This window comes from Aspergillus versicolor (genome assembly GCF_001890125.1).
Source record: "Aspergillus versicolor CBS 583.65 unplaced genomic scaffold ASPVEscaffold_3, whole genome shotgun sequence".
Taxonomy (NCBI): domain Eukaryota; kingdom Fungi; phylum Ascomycota; class Eurotiomycetes; order Eurotiales; family Aspergillaceae; genus Aspergillus; species Aspergillus versicolor.
In genome coordinates, this window is record NW_024467526.1 from 946,217 (window position 1) to 965,473 (window position 19,257).

The 19,257-nt window shown below is 51.8% G+C and overlaps 7 protein-coding genes across 7 annotated transcripts; 1 reads left to right on the plus strand and 6 right to left on the minus strand.

Moving 5' to 3' along the window:
* Positions 1–890: 890 nt before the first annotated feature.
* ASPVEDRAFT_531819 (uncharacterized protein) lies at positions 891–1,509 on the minus strand. Its single transcript, XM_040814758.1, has one exon. The coding sequence runs from the start codon at positions 1,340–1,342 to the stop codon at positions 998–1,000; it is 345 nt and encodes a 114-aa protein (XP_040665677.1). The 5' UTR covers positions 1,343–1,509; the 3' UTR covers positions 891–997.
* Positions 1,468–2,047, minus strand: ASPVEDRAFT_533361 (uncharacterized protein). The gene has a single exon (XM_040814781.1). It carries the CDS (start codon positions 1,889–1,891, stop codon positions 1,592–1,594), a length of 300 nt encoding a protein of 99 aa, XP_040665678.1. The 5' UTR covers positions 1,892–2,047; the 3' UTR covers positions 1,468–1,591.
* Positions 2,048–3,161: 1,114 nt separating this feature from the next.
* On the minus strand, positions 3,162–4,819 carry ASPVEDRAFT_51207 (uncharacterized protein; the record flags this gene model as incomplete). Its single annotated transcript, XM_040814436.1, has 4 exons — positions 3,162–3,569; positions 3,617–3,621; positions 3,873–4,636; positions 4,698–4,819. 4 exons carry the CDS (start codon positions 4,817–4,819, stop codon positions 3,162–3,164), a joined length of 1,299 nt encoding a protein of 432 aa, XP_040665679.1.
* Positions 4,820–6,900: 2,081 nt separating this feature from the next.
* On the plus strand, positions 6,901–7,566 carry ASPVEDRAFT_90323 (serine protease; the record flags this gene model as incomplete). Its single annotated transcript, XM_040818749.1, has 1 exon — positions 6,901–7,566. A coding segment is annotated over one exon (666 nt), but the record flags the coding sequence as incomplete, so codon positions are not given.
* Positions 7,567–8,508: 942 nt separating this feature from the next.
* Positions 8,509–10,616, minus strand: ASPVEDRAFT_127537 (protein kinase domain-containing protein; the record flags this gene model as incomplete). The annotated part of the gene is made up of 2 exons (XM_040806466.1): positions 8,509–8,764; positions 8,902–10,616. 2 exons carry the CDS (start codon positions 10,614–10,616, stop codon positions 8,509–8,511), a joined length of 1,971 nt encoding a protein of 656 aa, XP_040665681.1.
* A 2,333-nt stretch (positions 10,617–12,949) lies between these two features.
* Positions 12,950–13,390, minus strand: ASPVEDRAFT_126628 (uncharacterized protein; the record flags this gene model as incomplete). The annotated part of the gene is made up of 1 exon (XM_040806378.1): positions 12,950–13,390. One exon carries the CDS (start codon positions 13,388–13,390, stop codon positions 12,950–12,952), a length of 441 nt encoding a protein of 146 aa, XP_040665682.1.
* A 1,437-nt stretch (positions 13,391–14,827) lies between these two features.
* ASPVEDRAFT_127334 (putative AT DNA binding protein) lies at positions 14,828–18,889 on the minus strand (the record flags this gene model as incomplete). Its single annotated transcript, XM_040806448.1, has 3 exons — positions 14,828–15,358; positions 15,401–16,624; positions 16,769–18,889. 3 exons carry the CDS (start codon positions 18,887–18,889, stop codon positions 14,828–14,830), a joined length of 3,876 nt encoding a protein of 1,291 aa, XP_040665683.1.
* Positions 18,890–19,257: the final 368 nt, after the last annotated feature.

Consider the following 19,257-nt stretch of genomic DNA (forward strand, 5'->3'; position numbering starts at 1 on the left):
GAGGAGTTGAAAAGGACGACGGAAGAGATGGTGAGAGAGTGACGATGATACAGAGGGAGACGGTGGAGAAGAGGGAGATTGAAGGAAGGGAAGAGAAAATTGGGAGACAGTCTGAAGGGTCTAGAATATGGGAGGAAAGCGACCATTGAAGGGCAAAGGATTAATGACGCCTGGAAACGATCGTGACCCAAGGAGCGACAGTCAGACGGAGTCTGGCGCAGTCTGGTTCCCTCGGGCTGCGACTGGTGGTCCTGCGGTCTAGACCAGGCCTCATTGGGAGTCCATGACACGAGTCCCAGCGGCTCCTGCTCTCTTTCTCGCCCTCACCGATGTCGCGGCGAGCATCTACAACACTGCGGGAGTCAGAATTCAGTTTCAAGAATCTCACGCTGGGATTCCTCTGCCAGAAAGCGAAGAATCTGCACTAAAATAACCTGCCAGCAGACAGGGTGAGGCCAGACGCGCGGACTTGTCTAGGCCCCCATAGTGGCTGATCCGGACGCTCCACCACGGTGACTGTGCTGCCGCTAGGCCGAAACGGGAACACACAGACCTGCCTCGCTCAGCCCCACTCTGGCTGACTCTGACACTGGCAGTCTGGAACTGGCCAGCGTCTGTTTGATATGGAGAGCATTTTATTCCTCTGTCTGATGCCCATGTCTGAACCGGACGATGGAGCCTGGAGTATGCCAGATCGATTCGTTTCACTTCGAGCCCCAGCATGGATATCTCACGCCAGCACACCTGCAGCCCCAGCTGGCAGCATCTAACTTTTCCCCCCTCGGTATTTGCTTTTTCTTGCGCATACAACAGTGTCATATTATCCCTAACCTCTCCTCCAAAGCAGCACTCAAATACGGACGTAGATCATGCCTAGCTCAGCCCGTGGACGCATCAAGCTCTGCATTTCTGTTCGGTCTTTCCATTTCTTTGTCCTACCCGACATATCTTGCAGCTACCCGTGCAAATTCAACACACAACCTTGCAAACGGAGAATTTAGCCCAATCCAATCACCGCAATGTTCATCGAGAGGCTTTCAACAATAAAGAAGAGAAAAAAAAAAGTTAAAAAGCAAGGAAGCAGAAGAAATCTCGAGTAACAATAAAAATAAAAATAAAATAAATAAATAAAAGAACAGAAAAAAAGTAAATAACGTATGACACTGCAACCGCCAAAAGTCCAGAAACGGGCTGATCGGCCTGCGCCACGGCCAGCATCAGCTTGGAGGAGTGAGGTACAGTACAGTCTCGATCTGGCCGGCCTCTTCTCAATCTCAATGCGGACTATGGAACGCCCAACGCTGGCATGGCAGCCATCTCGCATCAGCATCAGCATCAGCATCGCCTTTGGCGATCGGTGCGATCAATGCACAAGAGACCGCCAGTTTGCAGCTATTTCGAGCTGACCGTACCTTTCCTGGCGAAAGCACATTGTTGACAGGGCTGGCTGGGCCGACCGCCATCCTGTTGCCTTCAACTATCAACTCAACCCAACTCGCACTGCAAAGCCCGTCAGATCAATCAGGCAAGAAGTGCGATTATCCGCACCAGATCCAAGGCTCTGGAAGCAGTGGGAATTCCCCAACCAAAGTCAACCAACAATATCCTTGACGTCGAGACTTCTCGACGCACTGCAATGTCCGGTTTTCTGCCTTTTCGCCTCCATCCGCCGGCCAATGGTCGGATGGCCGTGTGGAATTTTCCATTGGCTGGGCCGACCCCACTGCCGTTTCCGGCCAGGCTGGAATTTCCTTGATCTCAGTCTCAGCCTGTCGAGGCCTGGCTCGGCCCTGCCCAACTGCCACTGCCGCTCACTTCCGTACCGCTGTTGTCGACCCGGCTCAGGGCTGGCTTTTCGACACGCCGGATGTGGAATAGTGCTGCCTTCCATGCTTATTTACTTGCAAAAGTGGCAGGCAATGTACTCTGAAGCTCTGGGTGCTCCAGCTTACTCCTCTTCTCAGTCAGAACGAGCATGATGCATCCCCGTAGCTCCGAGACTTCTCCTGTACCAAGCACTCTAGTCCGCGAACAAGACTTCGGGTGCGGGCACGCGCGGAGAATCCAAGATACCGCATCGGGCAGGATGCAGCAACTCGCGCCGTCCACCCCCTCCCACCATGATACTATCCCACCCGACTCTCCGGACGGCTGCCTCGTGGTCGTGAGCCGTGACCCCCTGAGGAGTCAGTAGTCAGTCATGTCATTCAGTCTCCAATTTCAGGCTGCTCGGCTGGGTGTGAATTCCGAAATTGGAGCAAATATACATGGAGCAACGACTTGAATTGCAAGTCTTACGTATACGTACTGGACTACAGTAGACTCTGGTAACCGAGATGAATATTCTATCCCAAACGCCGCATTCCATGGACACACTGGGGGGCGGGGAAGACGTACGGAGTACTCGCTTACATTTGTACACCGTCGATAAACAAGGAAGTTGGAAGGCACTTACAATCTTAGTGGTGCCATCTCTCTTCGTAACGGTCGTATAGTTTAGTTAATTCTCGACTGTTGCTGCTGCTGTTGCCACTTCGGGTGCGAGATCAAGTCACTCCGTATCCGCTAGATTGCACCGCGTACCCCAGTGGATTTACACTGTGGGTTACCTCCTGGAGAGCGGACGAGTTATGCCGCCGCATAAGTGACTTGATGATCTAATTCAAGGGTCTTGCCGTCTGCCGGATGGGCGATATCCCGTGTCACCCCGCCATTGTGTCTCAGATTAAGTGCAGGTTGTTGATCGATCAGGATTCATCGGGACTGCTGTGGGTATGGGTGGTGGGGGGTTTCTCGTCGAGATCGGACTACGATTTAGTGATTATGCTGGTTTCTTTCTTTAGAGTTGGAGTTTAAATGCGATTTTGATTTGTATTGTTTTGCTATTGTTGTTTTGTTTGTTGGAGTTATGACGAGGTGCTTCGATAACAAGACGGGCTATTCTTCCTCTTCCCCTCGCTTTTGGCAAATGCTTCCGACATTCCAAGAAGAGGACGGCACGGTATATACCGAGTGAGTCACACTGGAGTCACTAGTTATTTGTTCCAGAACTTCCAGAGCCCACAGCAAAGTCTGGGTGACGTTTTGCTGTTGTTTTGTTGTTGTTTTGCTTCGTCGTGTTTCGTCTCGTTTCGAATGCGCACGTAATCGCCTTCAATCGCTCAGAGGATTGCATCTACCTCAATCTCCACGAGCATTCTCTCATCGACGAATCCATTGCGCACCACCAGCATTGTCGCCGCAGCTCCGACGCCTGGCTGGCTCTTGCGTCCTAGGATTTCCGTGAACCCCTCCCCGACAGCAGTGCAGTCCTCGGGGCGACTGACGAACATTCTCACCCGCACCACGTTCTCAGGCCCCTTGCCGCCGAGGGCTTGGACTGCCTTGATACATTCCTCAAGTGCCACGCGTGTTTGCTGGCGTGCGTCGCCTGGGAAGAGGATTTGCGGGGCGTCAGCAGGAGATGCGGGGTCGACTGCAGTGGTTCCAGACACGAAGACTTGTTGGCCGTGGCGAACCGCTCGATAATATCCGATTCGCTCTTCGAATGGGGATGGCGTCGAGTAGAACTGTTTATCGGCGGAGGTTGGGTTTGAAGTCATATTGGGCGAGTTACGCAGGCTTCAGAGCTTGAGTTGCTCTTTTGCTGGCCATATCCCCTGACTTATATGCTTTTTGCGAGCTAAGTCAATAGGGAATGAGTCATAGGTCGTTAGCCTGTTACTTGGCCCCTTGACCTCGTATAACCAAAGGTTGACACTAGGAAGAACCTTGGAATGGTGTGAATGGCTCAATGCCGCCCCTTCCTTTCGAAAGGAGACATGGTCAACCAGGATCGGCTCAAGAAGTCACCGATCGGCTTCGAGTATCACCTTCCCGCCTCGTGTGAAATCTCCGAGGCCGCTCGGCCCAATGCGACTGCAGGCACCGATTCGCAGAGATCTTCGAGCGTTGCCTCGAATCCGTCGCATGCCCGAGGGGCAGCTGTGAGCAGTCGGATGCACCCAGAGGGACCGGATGAGCAGGCAACGACTGAGTTACATCACGCTGAAACCGACAGTTTGCCTTGTACGGCGTAGTTGATTGCAAGTTGTGTCGGTCTAGAGCTGTTTGGAATTCCAGGCATTGCAGCGACAACATCTGGACGCCATTGATGAGTGAGCATGCACGATATTCGATGTCGGGCCAGCAGTCAGCGCCCCAAAATGGATCCTCGCGAACTGCCATTTCAAGCGCCTCAAGCCAGAAATTAAAGCTAGGCAGCCGTCGACTGGAGTTGAGCAGGCCTGGATTGAGCAAGTCGTCGGACAGGAGACACGCCACGGCAACAAAACGGATGGTGGGTTCTGAATGCAAGACGTGCAGGCCGATGCAGGCGGGGCAGCGCTCAGTCATATACCAATCATGCTCCTCACTAAAGATGCAATGCAGCCAAGCATAAGCATCGCGTGCTTCACCTCGAAAGGCTCGCTCTGACTCTGTTGCTTTACGGCCGGGCAACATGTTGACGGCAACGCGAGACGCTTGGTTATGGAGAAGGAATAGGGGGAGGAGCAGGGTGTGTATTATATCACGATGCAGGCGAAACGACTCTTGTTCCTCGTCCGAGCACGAATAGCGGTGGGATGTGCAAAAACTGAAAGGCAACCAGGCGTCAGTAACATGACGCATACTCGTGATAAAAGGGGTCTACCAACCTTGGGGCTTCAGAGCCGAGCTCCTGGCGCCTGAGATTCTCTCTAATTGCTCGAAATGCTTCATTGCGAGCCAGCCGATCGCTGGCAGCCCGCGAAATGCGGAACGGGCAAGGGGTAGACATTGCCTCGACGATGAATCGTCGACCGACAGCGGAGAGGATTAAGAGGGCGATTCGAGGGGGATTCGAGTGCGTCCGGGATCAACAACTCGATATAGTCGAATTGACTCGTACGTACTCACTGACGTCGAGTCCAGATGGCGAGAGCGCAGGGGCCAATCAGCGACACTGGCGATAGCGAAGCTTCCAGTTTCCCAAGATAGTGACGTTTGACGGGCGCAGAACCAAGGGTCGCATGGTCTGGACAGGTCAGATTTGACTGGGGAACGCCGGGTAGGGGCAGGAAGGGCGAAACCATTGAAGATGGAGAGGAAGAAACAAAGAGGGCTTGAAGTAGTAATAAAAGATTGCGCCCGCGGCGAGCGCAGAATGCAGCGATGTCACTTTGGGGGACGAGATGAAAGCGGGCATCTGAGTGGGCGACGGAGACGGGGCAGGGGACACATCCACGCAAGCTGCTGTCGATCCTCTTTTGGCACAAAGTCCTGCTCATTTCTATTCGATTATTTGGCATTCCTGGTTTTTCCCCCTGTAGACTGCGGCCTGCTGCCGTTTGTATCTTGATTGCGTAGTTCTGTGCTCACCACGGCGTCGCTTTCAACGAGGAGTTGTCGGCGTTGTCTCAGTGCCCCTCCTGCTCAGGCCCTGCAGACTCGCAGCCCGAGCACTCTCGTTTTAGCAGATCGCAATCGAATTGTTGTCTGAGTGGAGCCGGAAAGGGTCTCGATCGTTGCCCAGATCCGGCTTCTCAAGCCTGAAAAGCCTGTGCATGACGGTATCTGCCGATTTCAGGAGGAAAAGGGGCCGACCGTGTGTTTTGCAGTTATCGTGACTGGCGAGCACTGAATCAGGATCAGAGCAGATGCAACAGGTTGATGATACCCGCTGCGAGTCTTAATCTTGCTGCCGACTGTTCGAAACCCTCGTGGTCGCAGGGCTGAAGCGGATCTTCGTTTTCCCTTCAATCGTGTTTTCTGCTCTTCTGATCTTCTCTGCAATTTCTGTATTTTCTTCTCGGCAGACGGAGTGTCCCGAAACTCAACGGCGTCAACCTCCCAACTGCCACAACTGCCACAACTGCCATCTCACTGCAATGGTGAATCAGTGTCCTCATTGCGCTGAGGAACAGCCGGCCCATGTCTTGAACGTCACCCGCTGATTGACTCGTGCAGATTACCCCCGCCACAAATCGCATTGTCGTCCTCAATATCACCAATCATTTGCCCTCTCTATTCAATACGCTGGATCTGAGCTGAGTTGAATGGATTCTCGAGAGCAGACTGTGGTGAACACTGTCTCAGCTATAATTAGGAGGCTTCTCACGTCTGGCCTCCATCTCGGGCAGCCCGGTGAAAGCAGTCACCCAATTTCAAGAGTGGAGCACCGATGATGGCGTTTCGCTGTGATGGAAGGCCGTTGGCTCAGGGCTGTCAACCGGGTTTATTCCAGCCAGCTTCCAAGTTCTCACAATAATGTGTGTTACTGTGGTCGAGCTATTGCGGGCCATACTTGACTACGAAGCTGCGGTACAAAGCACCTTTGCAGCAAATACTATCGCTTTTAAATGCAAAGATAGGGTCGCTAATGGCCACCAAGCAGTAGCTGTCCCTCATTCCCAGAGACTACCCCGTTTACGTGGACGTCAAGAGCCTGCTTGTTCAGGAACTGACAATAAATCTTGTCAGAGTAAAGTAGTGAACATAGCGGAGATAAAATTGGATTCATTGCTCTCCAATGGCTTTCACTGGACAGGTTTGTTGTGAATATTGAATCTTCTAAGGTCTTTATAACACATTCAGCCACTACAAGCTCTGGAGGCCATGCATCTCACTTCAAATATCCTATATATCGGCATGGCCGAGGCTGTTCCATAGCCGATGTTTTCACTAAATCTATAACTTCCCAAGTCAGTACACTGGGCTGTCAAAGTGAACGCCCTCTCATTCTCTCAGTGTTGAGATTGGACATAAATACAACGATCAGTCCCAAGACACTTCTCACCTCCATCTCTCCTTCTATCTCAAGCAATTTCAAATTGTGCCCACCAGCCTCGCAGCAAGATGCCTTCTCTACCCCTTCTTGTCTCCCTCCTCTCCCTCTTCTCCCTCAACACTGTCGCAGCCCATGAGGCCATCGTCGGCGGACACCCAACTACAGCTGAGAATTACCCCTACCAAATCAGTCTGGAACACCTGGGCCAGCACGTCTGCGGCGGTTCGATCATTGGCGAAAAGTCCATCCTGACAGCCGCCCACTGCACACACGAATTCCCAAATAACTTGACCGTCCGTGTGGGCACGTCAACTATCGGCCACGGTGGCGACGTCTACCAGCTGTCCAAGATCACGCAGCACCCCAATTTCAACCCCAACACAGGCGATTACGATGTCTCGGTCATAACCCTCAGCAGCGACATCACCTTCGGCGGCTCAGCTCGCCCCATCACACTCAGCTCCACAGCCCTACAGCCCGGCCTCAACTGCACAGCTACCGGATGGGGCTTTAACCGTGAAAACGGCAGAGTCTCCGAGCAGCTACAAGCCGTCGAACTGGAGACAGTCTCCCGGGCAGAATGCCGCAATGACTATCAGGGCGTCATCCCGATCACAGACCGCATGGTGTGCACTTATACGCCGGGGAAGGATACCTGCCAGGGTGACAGTGGCGGGCCGCTTGTGTATGGTGGTGTGCAGGTTGCTGTTGTTGGGTTTGGGCTTGGCTGTGCGAGGCCCGGATACCCGGGAGTCTATATGGATGTTGCGAGTGAGGAGCTTCATCGCTTTATTATGGAGGCTACGAAGAACCAGGGGACACTGCAGCCGCCTGCGGGATCGAGTACATTTGTGCCATCGAGCACGGCGTTGATCCCAGGCTCGGCGTCCTCTAGTATGGTGCCATCGAGCTCGATACCATCAAGTGTGCCGTCGAGCACACTGCCATCAGTTTCAACACCATGGACTACTATGCAGTCGAGTACAGTTCAATCGACCACACTGCAGACGAGTATCACCTCTCAAGCCGCTGCTCAGCAATCTGGCGTGCAGCAACCGGGTTCCTGCCGCCCAAAAGCTAAATAAATGATTGCTATTTACGGGTTTTGATATCTATTGGGAGTGATCAGGTTGCCGAGTCGAGGGCACGGTACAAAATTTTTTTTCTACCTTAATGTGAGTTAAGGGTGTCTAAATTATAAAAGCAAATAATGTTATTTTCCATTTCATTTTTTATAGTCTAATACCGCTTGAGTAGTAACTTAATTAAGGAAGGCTGGTGGCTATTTCCGTCCCATCAGGAGCGTCGGAACTACGCCAAAAATAATCTCTTAATGGAAGAAGTTGGGCTACAAACTTAAAAGCAAAAAGGCGATCATTCATATTTAATACACCAATGTCCACTCCAACCAGACCGCCATACCGTTATTTCATATCAATCATAACAAACTTGATCAGGATCAAGGCGTAAAAGTGCAGAACAAACATAGGTGGGAGAGTACAAACTGGTCGGCTCCAGAAAGCCGGGCAGAAATGATAAAGTACAGTCTGATTAGACGAATAGGGACTCTGCAATAACGGGTATATAACGAAAAAAGAATTAGGGCTTTAAATGCCAAAGAAATATATTAGTCTTTCAGAGCCATCCATGGAGTCGCGTAGCCCCATGATAGATCATTTGTGAGTACAGGGCTCGATCCTTTATCTGAAGACATGCCACCAGCTCTGCTCGACTTTCTCTTGCTTTGTTTCCGGTTGGGTTGTTTGGAGTTCGCTCTTCGGGGCTCGTGATCTGATTCGCTGCTGGTAGAAGACTCGGTTCCAGAAGAGCTTAAATATGCCCCTGGCGTGGATTGAATCGTTGGACTTAAAAGGCCGTTTTCGTCTTGGAAGTAGGCTTCTCTCTGGCTTTGGTCTTTTCTTGCGCTTCTCGGAGAAGCAGATGGTGATTGTGACCCTATCCTTGGCACAGTCACTCTCTCATCCTTAGCGGATCTCATACCGTCCGGGCGTCCGTGGTGACCAGGATACAGGTTTGACGAGCAACAGAGTGAAACCTTACTCTCTGCCTTTTTGATAGAATAAGCGAAAAACTGCTCTACCTGGAAGGCAGAGGGCCGATTCCCCGGGTCTTTGCTGACCATGTCTCGCGACATTGCAAGCATTGGTCGAACAGCTTGGAACACGGGGTCTTTGCGCTTCTTTGCGTCGCTATCAAGAAGAGTAATCCACGAACTCACTTGGCCAATGTTCCGGTCCAGGTGGAAGGAACAATCTGCAACGCCGCCACCACGGCCAGCTGTGCGATTCTTTGCGCCACGGTGGCTGGCGAACGCTGATACTTTTCGCTTGCACAAGCATGTAAAAATATCCAAAAATACTGCACCGAGGGAAAAGATATCGGATGCTTCAGGATCGGTTTGCCGAGACTGCCATGTCTGGACCAATGCTCCACCACTGCTATGCGCAGTGGGCACCCCAACGGAGTTGAAAATCATGGACCCGCGCTCTTCCGAAGACCCTGAAGAGTTGGATGGAGTTATAGACGGAGTGTAGAGTATGGGGCGTTTCACCGAGATGCCGCGCCGACGGATGCTCCCGTTACTTGACCCCGAGGAAGAGGAAAGGCCCATGGAATATCGAGAAGACGGGTCCCTCTGGCCAACATGAATAACAGTGCCATGAGAAGCAACCGACTCTGGAGGCGGGCTCAGTGACTCTGGATCCGATATGCGCAATCCCTTCAAGCGAGTTAGGTTCAATGCCCCTGGACGTTCGCCCACCTTACGACCGGAGCGTCCTCCTGATGGAAGTGTGCTGCTCGCAGGGCCGCTGTTCTGGACGCTGATAGAGCGCACCCACCTTTCCGGTGGGCCATATTGGTAGGACTCAACATCATCCACCTTTACCGGTGGAAGTAAGGTGTCCAGGGCTTCGAATTGACCAATGAAAACTCGAAAATCTGCATCGATTAGAATATTGGATGGGCGAATAAGGCCATGAACTTGGCCATGGGCATGCAACCAGGATAGTCCATGGCCAAGACAGTGTGGCCAATTGATTAATATTTCTCGACGTCGTTCTTTTGCGAGCCTTTTGAAGGATTGAGGCGTATCGGCCAGGAAAGACATGAGGTTTCTTTCATATACTCCCGAGAATAGGATGCAAATAGTGTTGTCGGCAAAGTATGATGCGTAAATGGAGTAAACATGGTCATGGGCCAATCTCCTCATAGATCGAATCTCTTCGAGAACTTCGTCTTCGTCGAAGAAATGTGGCGCGCCACCGATGGTAACTTGGGTCCGCAAATAGATCTTGCAGGCTGCTCCAGCAAGGACGACCCTTTCAACGCCCTCTCTCACCAATACAGTGCCCGTATCCAGTACTTCGACAGGGACGCCTTCGTTATCGGTATACTTGACATGCTCGCCTTCGCCAATGCCCCTGACGACAAAACGCCATTGGGCCAGGAAAAACTTTGAATCTAGTTCAGAATTTGGATCCTGAGCAGAAAGCTGCAGCCGGTCAACACTATGAGCAGCAATTGGGAGGTCCTGGTCGTCAAAGGATTCATCAACCAGGTGAAAGATTCGTTCAGGAATACCAATATCAAGTAGAATAAGAAACAGCCTTCCTGCTTTGGCAAGGATCCAGTCGAGGTAGGTCTCGCTCGTCAGGCCCTCGCCCCAAGGTAGGGGGGCAACAAGGCGGGGCAATGTACTTTGAGGAAGGTGCTTGAAGACAAAATCAGAACAGATAGTCGTCTGGACGCGGTCCTCGGGCCACCAGACAGAAGTCAAGGTGGGCATGCTGAACTCCGCGGAGGAACTCGAAGCAATGAAGCACGGAAATGGTTGGGAGATTCAGAGCGTCCTAGGAACATTTCTATGCAAGGTTAACAAAGAAGGGAGGTACATAAAGGCGCAGTAAATACATATATAAGGGTCAGCTATTAATGAGACCGGGGAAATACCTATGTCGGAGTAGTTTGTCTCTGAATGGGTAAAGACGACGCGGCTTATCTTGTGGCACTAGACAGAGGCCACCATCCTTCAGGCACATCAATAGTTGCAACGAAGGGCGAAGTTTTGTGACCGGGAGAAGCATGGACCAAGAGGGAATGAAATGATTTCATGGCCATGGGCGGAAGTGAGGGAGATCCTCAGCGTGGCAACGGCGCGGCCAAGCATCGAGAAGGAATGAAGACCGTTAGGAGGCACGATAGATCAGAAAGACAATGCAGCGTAGCGCGTGCATCATTGGACAGGGAACATTGGCAGCGACAATCAAAGAAAAGACAATTAAGCGCAAGCTGATAAGGGGAGAATTGCATTCTTGTGATTGACAGAAGTGAGAGCTGGGGTGAGGTGACTGGTCATCCTGGCCCAATCGGGAAATATGCTTATCAGTTGACAGCTGCCTGTCGTTTTATTCCGTAAAATGCGCTGATAAGCCGCTTCCTCTCGTCCACACTCTGTCTTCCCCAGTCGAAAATCGCTGACTCGATGTTGAATCCTTCGACGAGCTCGTCCTTGAGGTCTGCGGAGTCCCCTTTCTGGCAATGTCGCTGTCATTGGATTCTAACCGCCGCTCTCTTAGGAAGTTCCCGGCTTCCAGGCCACATGTGAACCGCCGTGAACCGTCGAGGCCTGTTCTTATCTCTTGCGCCGGAGCCCGCCGTACTCATTAATCTGCTGAGTCGAACCAGGGTCATGGCGCTGACGTGCCAGAGACTCGTCTGATAGCCAAGTCGAAGGATGGCTTGGATACTACACAAGGGGACCCTGGAGTTTTCTGGCTATTGTCTCGGCTAATCACTTTTTTTCTTGCTCCGAAATGATGTTTGGTTGGTCCCCTTCCTATAGACAGAGTGTGCGTCAAGGGCGCTTTCGTTGCATCACTCCCTTAACATCATTCTTGGATTCCTGGGGAACGCAATACCCCATACTGCTATCTCCAGATCCACCAGCACAGACACACCAACATCCAAAAACCCACAAAAATAGCAAGCATGTATCCTGCGTTTCCGAGTTTACGGGTCTTTGGCTTTTAGGCAGTTCCTGACTCATGCCAAGCCCCATCTGTGTTCTTTCGCAATCGTTGATGATAAGACCAGTGCCAACCACCCAAGCTTTCCGCGAATCGCGCGCAGAATCGCAGGTCAAATGCACAATTTCCTGAATTGGCGCTCTCGATTACCTACTATTGAATCCGTGCATGGTACACCGAGCCATGGGGACGGGACCACACATGATAGGAAGACAAGGAGGACAAGTCAGAGGGTATGCCTGGTTGACAGCAGTTCGTCGATCATGAGGCTTGGGCTGATAAGCATACACGAGCATATTTACATCTGTGGACAGAATCTTCTTTAATTAGAGCACTAGTAAGTGGGTGGACCTAGTTAAACCATGCATGGTAGTCTAATGATATTGGATCCAAGCGCTGGTACATACTCCGTAGTATTCACATTACTGAAGTCCACATAATGCCATTCTCCCTTGCATCCAGTACCGGTGGACTGGATGGTCACATCTACCTTGTTCTATTTATCAGTGACTTCTTCAAGTTTGGTTCATGGAGTGTCCCTGACTTGTATAGGGAGGGTGGGAAATCTTCACGGCCCCTCTATTTCCCACCTTATCAATCTCTCTTTGCTACAAGATAAGTTGCAATCCACCAGGACGACACTCCTACCTGCACTGACCAAGTCCATCTCCGTTTCCGGCCTTCTTCTCTTGGCATGTTATCATGCTGAGCTTAATCAGTTCATCCTCCAGTCCAGTCCAGTTTAGTTTCTTCCCCGAATTTTCCCTAGTCGCACCGGCAGGCTCGCCGTTCGTTGTCCCGGGGTCAGTCGTTGCGGCTGGTCTTGCGGTTGATCCTGTTCTGAACGCCTTCGGGTTCGATCCCAGGCTTTGCGAAAGATGTTTTGTTCGTCACCGATGTGTCTCGCACGATTGTTGAGGAACCCCTCGTGTGCTTCCTTTTCCTCGCTCAACTCTTCAATCTGTTTCTGTCAGTGTCCATCATCTTTCTTTCCCATATGTCGGGATTATTTCGAGCGATGGTTCTGATCTGAACTCGGTTTAGAAGACGCAGTGACCTGCGTATCCGTCTGCGTTCCCGTTTGGTCTGGTGTCTATACAAAAGAAACCCCAGCAGCGGGCGAGAGAAAACTTACACATTTCAGCCAAATTTCTTGCTCCGAGCTCCATGCTTTCTGACACCTGGCCAGCTCAGCTCGTGCATGTACAAGCTGCTTTTCTTGCTGCATAGTCCATCGACTGCTCGTCTGATATTTGGTACCATCCCAGCTGACTAGTCTCTTCCTCTTCCTAGTAGCAGCAGAGACCGATGTGCTAATGCCGACAAGGTCGACATCTCCATCAGACTCGATCTCTGATTCAACATCTGATTCATACTGCACCCGAACTGTTTGAGGGATGCTGGTGTATAACCCTTCGTCGAGGTCTTCTCCGGCATCTATGTCCTTCCCTTTCACGTTCATTCGCTTTGTCTTGAGAAACGAAATCGGAAGACGGAAAACATACTTGGACTTGACGCGTTGGCTGACTCCCATTTTCACTCTCTGTTACCTAAGCTCGGCCAGTATAGAAGGATATGTAAGGAGAGAGGGCGACAAGGTAAGGAAAGTATGTTATACCTATCCGCGAGTAAGCCTCTTATAGTTGTAAAGATGAGGTCTAACGGACATGAGAAAGCCCGAATGGAGTCCATGCTTATATACCCAACCAGTCCATCCGTCTCCGCGCATCAATGCCATCGAAAGTTTGCCGCCCCATCCTCAGAAATACCCAATATGGTCCGATTTCCCTGGTCCGAAACCCGATAATCCGTCCAATAGTACCGTTACATCCCTATCCTTGCCGCCACAAGCGTTCCGACAAACATCCAGAAGTCAAAGCGCCCCCATGTGCCCCATGTGCCGCCGTCTCTCCAGTCTCCAGTCTCCACACAGCAACCCAGATCACCGAAAAGCCGCGGGGAAACGCTTTTGTTCTTCCCAAAGACAGTTCTAGAGTCCAGGCCCCCTCATCTCGTCAGCGCTGGCCGCTATGTGTGGCTGCTTTAGCCCTTGAAAACCTGCAAGATGCAGGCCCCAAGTGCCCCGGTCTAGACTAAAAAGGAACACTAACACAAGTCCGACGCTAGCAGTCTAGCACGAGGCCAGCTTCCCCGAGTTAAGGCGCCAAGGGCGGAGAGGGAAAAGGGCTTGCACGTTTCTTAGGACGGGGGCGAACCCTTTTGGGTCCCGGGTCTGAGGCCTGGAACGGGGACGGTAACTGATCCGCAGGGTTTGTCAACGTGGCGGCCAGAGAGTTGTTCTGGTGCAGGGGGATCTGTAGACTACTCTGTATCCTGGGCACTACATATATACGGTGAAGACACGATGACGTCGTGACCAAGGAAGCCGCCACGGGCCTGGGGTTATATACCCTGGATCTCTGTATCAACCATACTGACCACACCTTATACTCAGACTTAGAAACAGACTGTTATGAACACAGGCAATGCAATGGCCCTTGGTCTCAGAAATGCTCGATATGAACAGGTGGATAAAGAAAGAAACAGTCAAAAAGGAAAAAGCAAAAAGAAGGAAAATTAGTTGGGCAGCTGACTTCGTGATGCAAGCCCCAACATCCAATCAGAGCTCCACCTCCAGAAAAGAAATAATAACATGGACTGGGCCCTTCTTTCTAAGTTGCTTCAGGTCAAAGTATTCAAGAGAAAATAATCGCCTACCATCCAACCGCTATAAATGACAAAAGATGGATACATTCTAACAGCTATGCAAAAGGCAACCAAAGTCAGCCAAACACCATCCCCGTCCAGGTTCGCCAGCACCGGAACGACCCGATTAAATGTACCCTGACATCAAACTGCATAAGAGAAAAAAGACCAAAAGAGAGAGAGAGAGAGAGAGAGAGAAAAGTTAGACATCACTTCATATGCAATAAACACTAAGCCCTACCCACCGCGATGCAAACCAAAGCAATCAGCCCCGCTGGATAATACTCCTGGGCTTCGAGCGCGTAGGCCTTGATTCGTGGGCGCTCTTCCTGTCTGCTCTGGTTTGCTCGCCGATAATGACGCTGACCAGTCGGCGATGCAAATCAGCGTCTGTCCAGCCGACCCATCCCGTGCCTCCGGACTTCAGGTCCTCTGCGGCTAATTCCTGCCTAAACCGGTACACGATGGCAAATTGGAGTTCCGTGACTGGGACCCCGTAGGTATTGTCTGAGGTCCAGATATAATCACCAATAATGCCGGAGTGAGAAGGGCTGGAGTGGTAAGTAAAGCTCTCGGGGGATTGTTTAGCGAGGCGGTAGAGACGTCGGAGGAGAGTGTAGTGTGCATTTGAGAAGTAGCCAGACGTTTCAAGACGCGTTGGCTTCTCTGGCGACTTCCCTGTCGTCGTTGGTTTTGGTTCCTTCTTTGGCGCTGCTGAAGTACGTTTGACTTTGGGCTGGGGACTGGGAAGCCAAATTTGCTCAGTCTCGGACTCCAAAACGGCATCGGGCTGCGGCTTTTGGATTTCCCTCAAGTTATCTTCCTCCCGAGAGTCCACAGGATGTTGTTCTTCCTCTTCCTCCTCCCCTTCTTCATTCTCGTTATCCTGGTCCCTATCCTGGTCCTCCTGTTCTGAGTGTTCTGACTGCTCTTCAATCGGACTTGCTTCTTTCGAATTCGGCCTACTCGTCGGTGGGCTTGAATGCTTATTCTGGGGACTTGAGTTTTGGAGCGGAGCCTTTAACCAGCCGGGTGTGAGACTTGTGATCCTTTCATACCAGGATGTTGCTTGGCCGCCCCTATTGGCGGGTGCTGGATTCTTGGGCGTCAACGTCTCTTCATGCACGGGCGGCTCATCGCCTGCACCATCCGAAATGCTAGCATTATCTGCGAAATCTGACGGGTAACGTTGCATCTCGCTTTCATGTCTGGTGGTCGGATCAATTTGGAAGGTCTCATCTTCTAGGTCTTTCTCTGGGCTGAAGTCCAAATAATCTGCTGGCTCTTCTGCTTCTTCCAGTTGGCCCAGCTCATTCTCGTATCTTTCCGCATGTTTTTGACGATGAGATGCCGCAGACGATAGCATGTTGTGCTGCGGGGAATATCCTTGAGCTGAGCTCAATGGACTACTCTTCCCATAATAGTAACGGGCACGATTGGGTGTGTCCTCCGCACGAAGCAGAGCAGATATATCAACTTCCTGTTCTCGTAGTTCACGGACACGCGATTGACCCAAGGAAGGCATCTTGCCCTGCCCATCTACCCAGTGTGCCGGAGAAAAGGACATGCTGTAACCCCGTCCCGCAGGAGTTGAGCCACCTTTCTCAGGGCTTGACTGTACTTCTTCCTGAGGCTCTAGCATGGACTCTCGACCCGAATTCCCTTCATCTTTAGCTTGGTCCTGCCAAATATCCTCATATCCATCGTCCTCGTCGGCATCAAGGCCATAATCTGCCCCCTCCCCATTGACGTAGTCTTCTTCCACCACTTCTGAATGTTGATCTTCGTCCAGCCTGGGGATTCGGGGACTTCGGCTAGCAACGTAGTCCGCTCTGCCCTTCTCGACGTCGAAATTTTCCTCATCCGCCGCTCGCTGGTGTTCTCCTTGCTTTGGCATCCAAAGGCTTTGGTCATCATCATAATCACTCCGCTGTTCCTGATTGCCGTAGTTATCCTCTTCCAACTCCCCCTGCTCTTCTTCTTCTTTTTCTTCCTGTCTTGGTTCTCGGGAACTTTGGCGAGAATTGTAGATTGCCCCTTCCTCCTCATTGTCGTATTCGTCCTCTCTCACCTCCTGGTGATCTCTATTCCACGTTGACGTCCACCGACTTTGGTTCGCATCGGCCCCCTCGTCCATCTCTAATTCCCTCTGCTGTTCTTTTTCTTCCTGCCCGAGCTCTCGACGATTTTGGTTATCATCATAGACATCCCCTTCCTCCTGGCTATCGTAATCGTCATCTTCCACTTCCTCGTGGCGCTTTCTATTCCATTGTGATACCAAAGGAGTTAGATCCCCGACGTCCCTCTCGCCTGCGTTGGTATTCGGCGTACCAACATCGCTATCGATGACGATGACTTGGCTTGAATTCGCCATTTGTATTGTGCGACTGACTGCGTCCCTTTCTCTCTGCCACTCCGCGAATCGCTGTTTCATATCCGTGTCCGGGGAGGATGAGACTGGAGAAGGATCGGCTGCACCATCATATTGTCGATTTGGAGTTCTAGACACTTCACGTTTAGTGTATTCAAAATCCAAACTAGCGTGGTCATCCTCTTCTCCTAATTCTTCCGCAGCCAAAGCTCGCCGTTGCGGACTCCTGAGCTCCATCATTTTTCGCCTGATTGCAAGTACTTGACCAAGTCCTAGAGCTGCCCCTAGGACCCGCTGTGATTCCGGATTCAAGTCGCTAAATATTACCTCTAGCCGTTGCCTAGGCGCCATGTAGTCGGGAACTGCATTTCCTGGACTATAAGGAGGGTTGGAGTGGCTAAGAACGCGTTCGAGAGCGATTCCAGCCTTGACTAACTTGGCCAGACGGAGCAAAGGCTTGCGCTGGGGTGCTGGGGAGGACATTTTGGTGGGTATAGGAGAAAACGGTATCCGTTTCGCAGCTGAAGACCGGATACTGCCCCGCGGCTGGGGAGAATCAAGATGTCGCTGTGAAGACAGCGCTGGGTCAGGACTTGGGCTGGGAGGAGATGTCTCCTCAGATTCATGTTCCGGAATGTTCGTTTTTCGCCTCAGAACGCCGTTTGTTTCCCGTTCGATGAATGGCTTGAGAGCACCCTTGGCTAGCTTCGGATTGCTTCTCAGTCCATGTTGTTGGGCTGAGGGTAATGTATCTAACGAAACCATGCTGAAACCTTCGCTCTCTATAATAGAATCGAACTCTCTGTGTTCATTTGTAGGATCACTAGGACGAATGGCGCTCGGCTTCGAAGAACTCGCGGATGGTTCACGGGAAAATCGGTTACGTTCTGGCTGTTCATTGTCTACCAGAGACGTTGAAGCCGGTGTCGGGTACGTACGAGGTGGCATTGGCGTATGGCCCGCATGTATACTATTTTCGGGAGATACGCTTGGAAGTTCGCGGGTTGGCGATGGCATTTTGGAGGGAGTTGAATGTAACTCATCATCTCCCTGTTGGTAATTAAAGCGGTCTATCGCATCACCGTTGGGAGTATCGTACGTTGGTTCGATGCTTGGTTGCGGGTTAGGATCCTCAGTAGGCGGGTCGGGCTCCGCGAACTCGGTATGGGCAGGGGCCTCAAAGGGTATATCCAACTGCTCATTGTCGTAAATCCCATCGTCCGAATCTGCGTCGCCCGCCAGGTTCAGTGGGCTCCAGCTGTGTCTTTCCAGCTCCGTGCCAGCCGGAGCAGGGTCCACCATCTGCACGTCCTCCTCAGGTTGCTCGTTATTCTCGATAACATTGTTTTCGGCGGTAGCATCAGATTCTGGTTTGTGCTTCCTTGGCCGACCTCTCCGCCTCTTCTGTTCACTGTTCGCTGGGCCCGGAGTGTTACCGGGACTCCCAGCAACCGGAGTCGTATCGGGGGCGCCAGACTTTCTGGGGCGGCCTCTTCTTCTGGGTGTCTGCTCCGAGGTATCCTTCAGCGGGACCTTTGTAGTGGTTGTTTTTTGCTTGGGCCGTTTACGCGACGGGCTGCCCTGATTTTCCTGGTCGTCTTGTGTTGCCTCAAGCGTGACGCGGATCCGCCAGGGACTAACATTCCCATCCGCATCTACCTTGTCGGGGGAAGCAGAGCGTCGGCCATCCAAATTCCTTGTTGGCGAGCCCGGGAGCACAATATCGTCGAAGCGGATCGAATGTGCACTCTTCGCAGGGCTGAGGCTAATGCGCGACCGTTTCCGTTTTGCGGCGCCGGGGGTCTGGAGGATGCGGCGGTTTGCGGGCGACATGAGGCTGCTTTGACGACCGGGGAATGGTCTGAATGGCGAAGAAATCAAGTAGTCGGCATCGCCAGGCGGCGCAAGAATGTCCGGGGAGGAGCTTTCGCTATGGGAGGAATGGGAAGCGAACATTGGATGCAGCATGCGAGGGAGACCAGAGCGACCGAGAATGAGCCTACCAAAGTGAATTCAAGCGCGTCAACAAGCCAATCCAAAACACGTCATCATCCTGTATCTAGAAGCAAAAGGGCAGAAGAATAGGAACAATTGAAATATACAAGCAGCGACTAATCGCACGTAGCGGGGAAGACTAGCTGGAGCAGCAGAAGACGGAATAAACACGTATTCCCAATCGGGAAGGTGAGAGACATAGCCACCTCAGGCACAGTAAGTATTATGTCAGCGGTCATATGACGGTCATGCGATGCCGCTTCCCTGGTTGGGACTAGTTTGTGTTCTGATTGCAGTGGACAATGGGCTTCATCCCACCCTCAGACTCT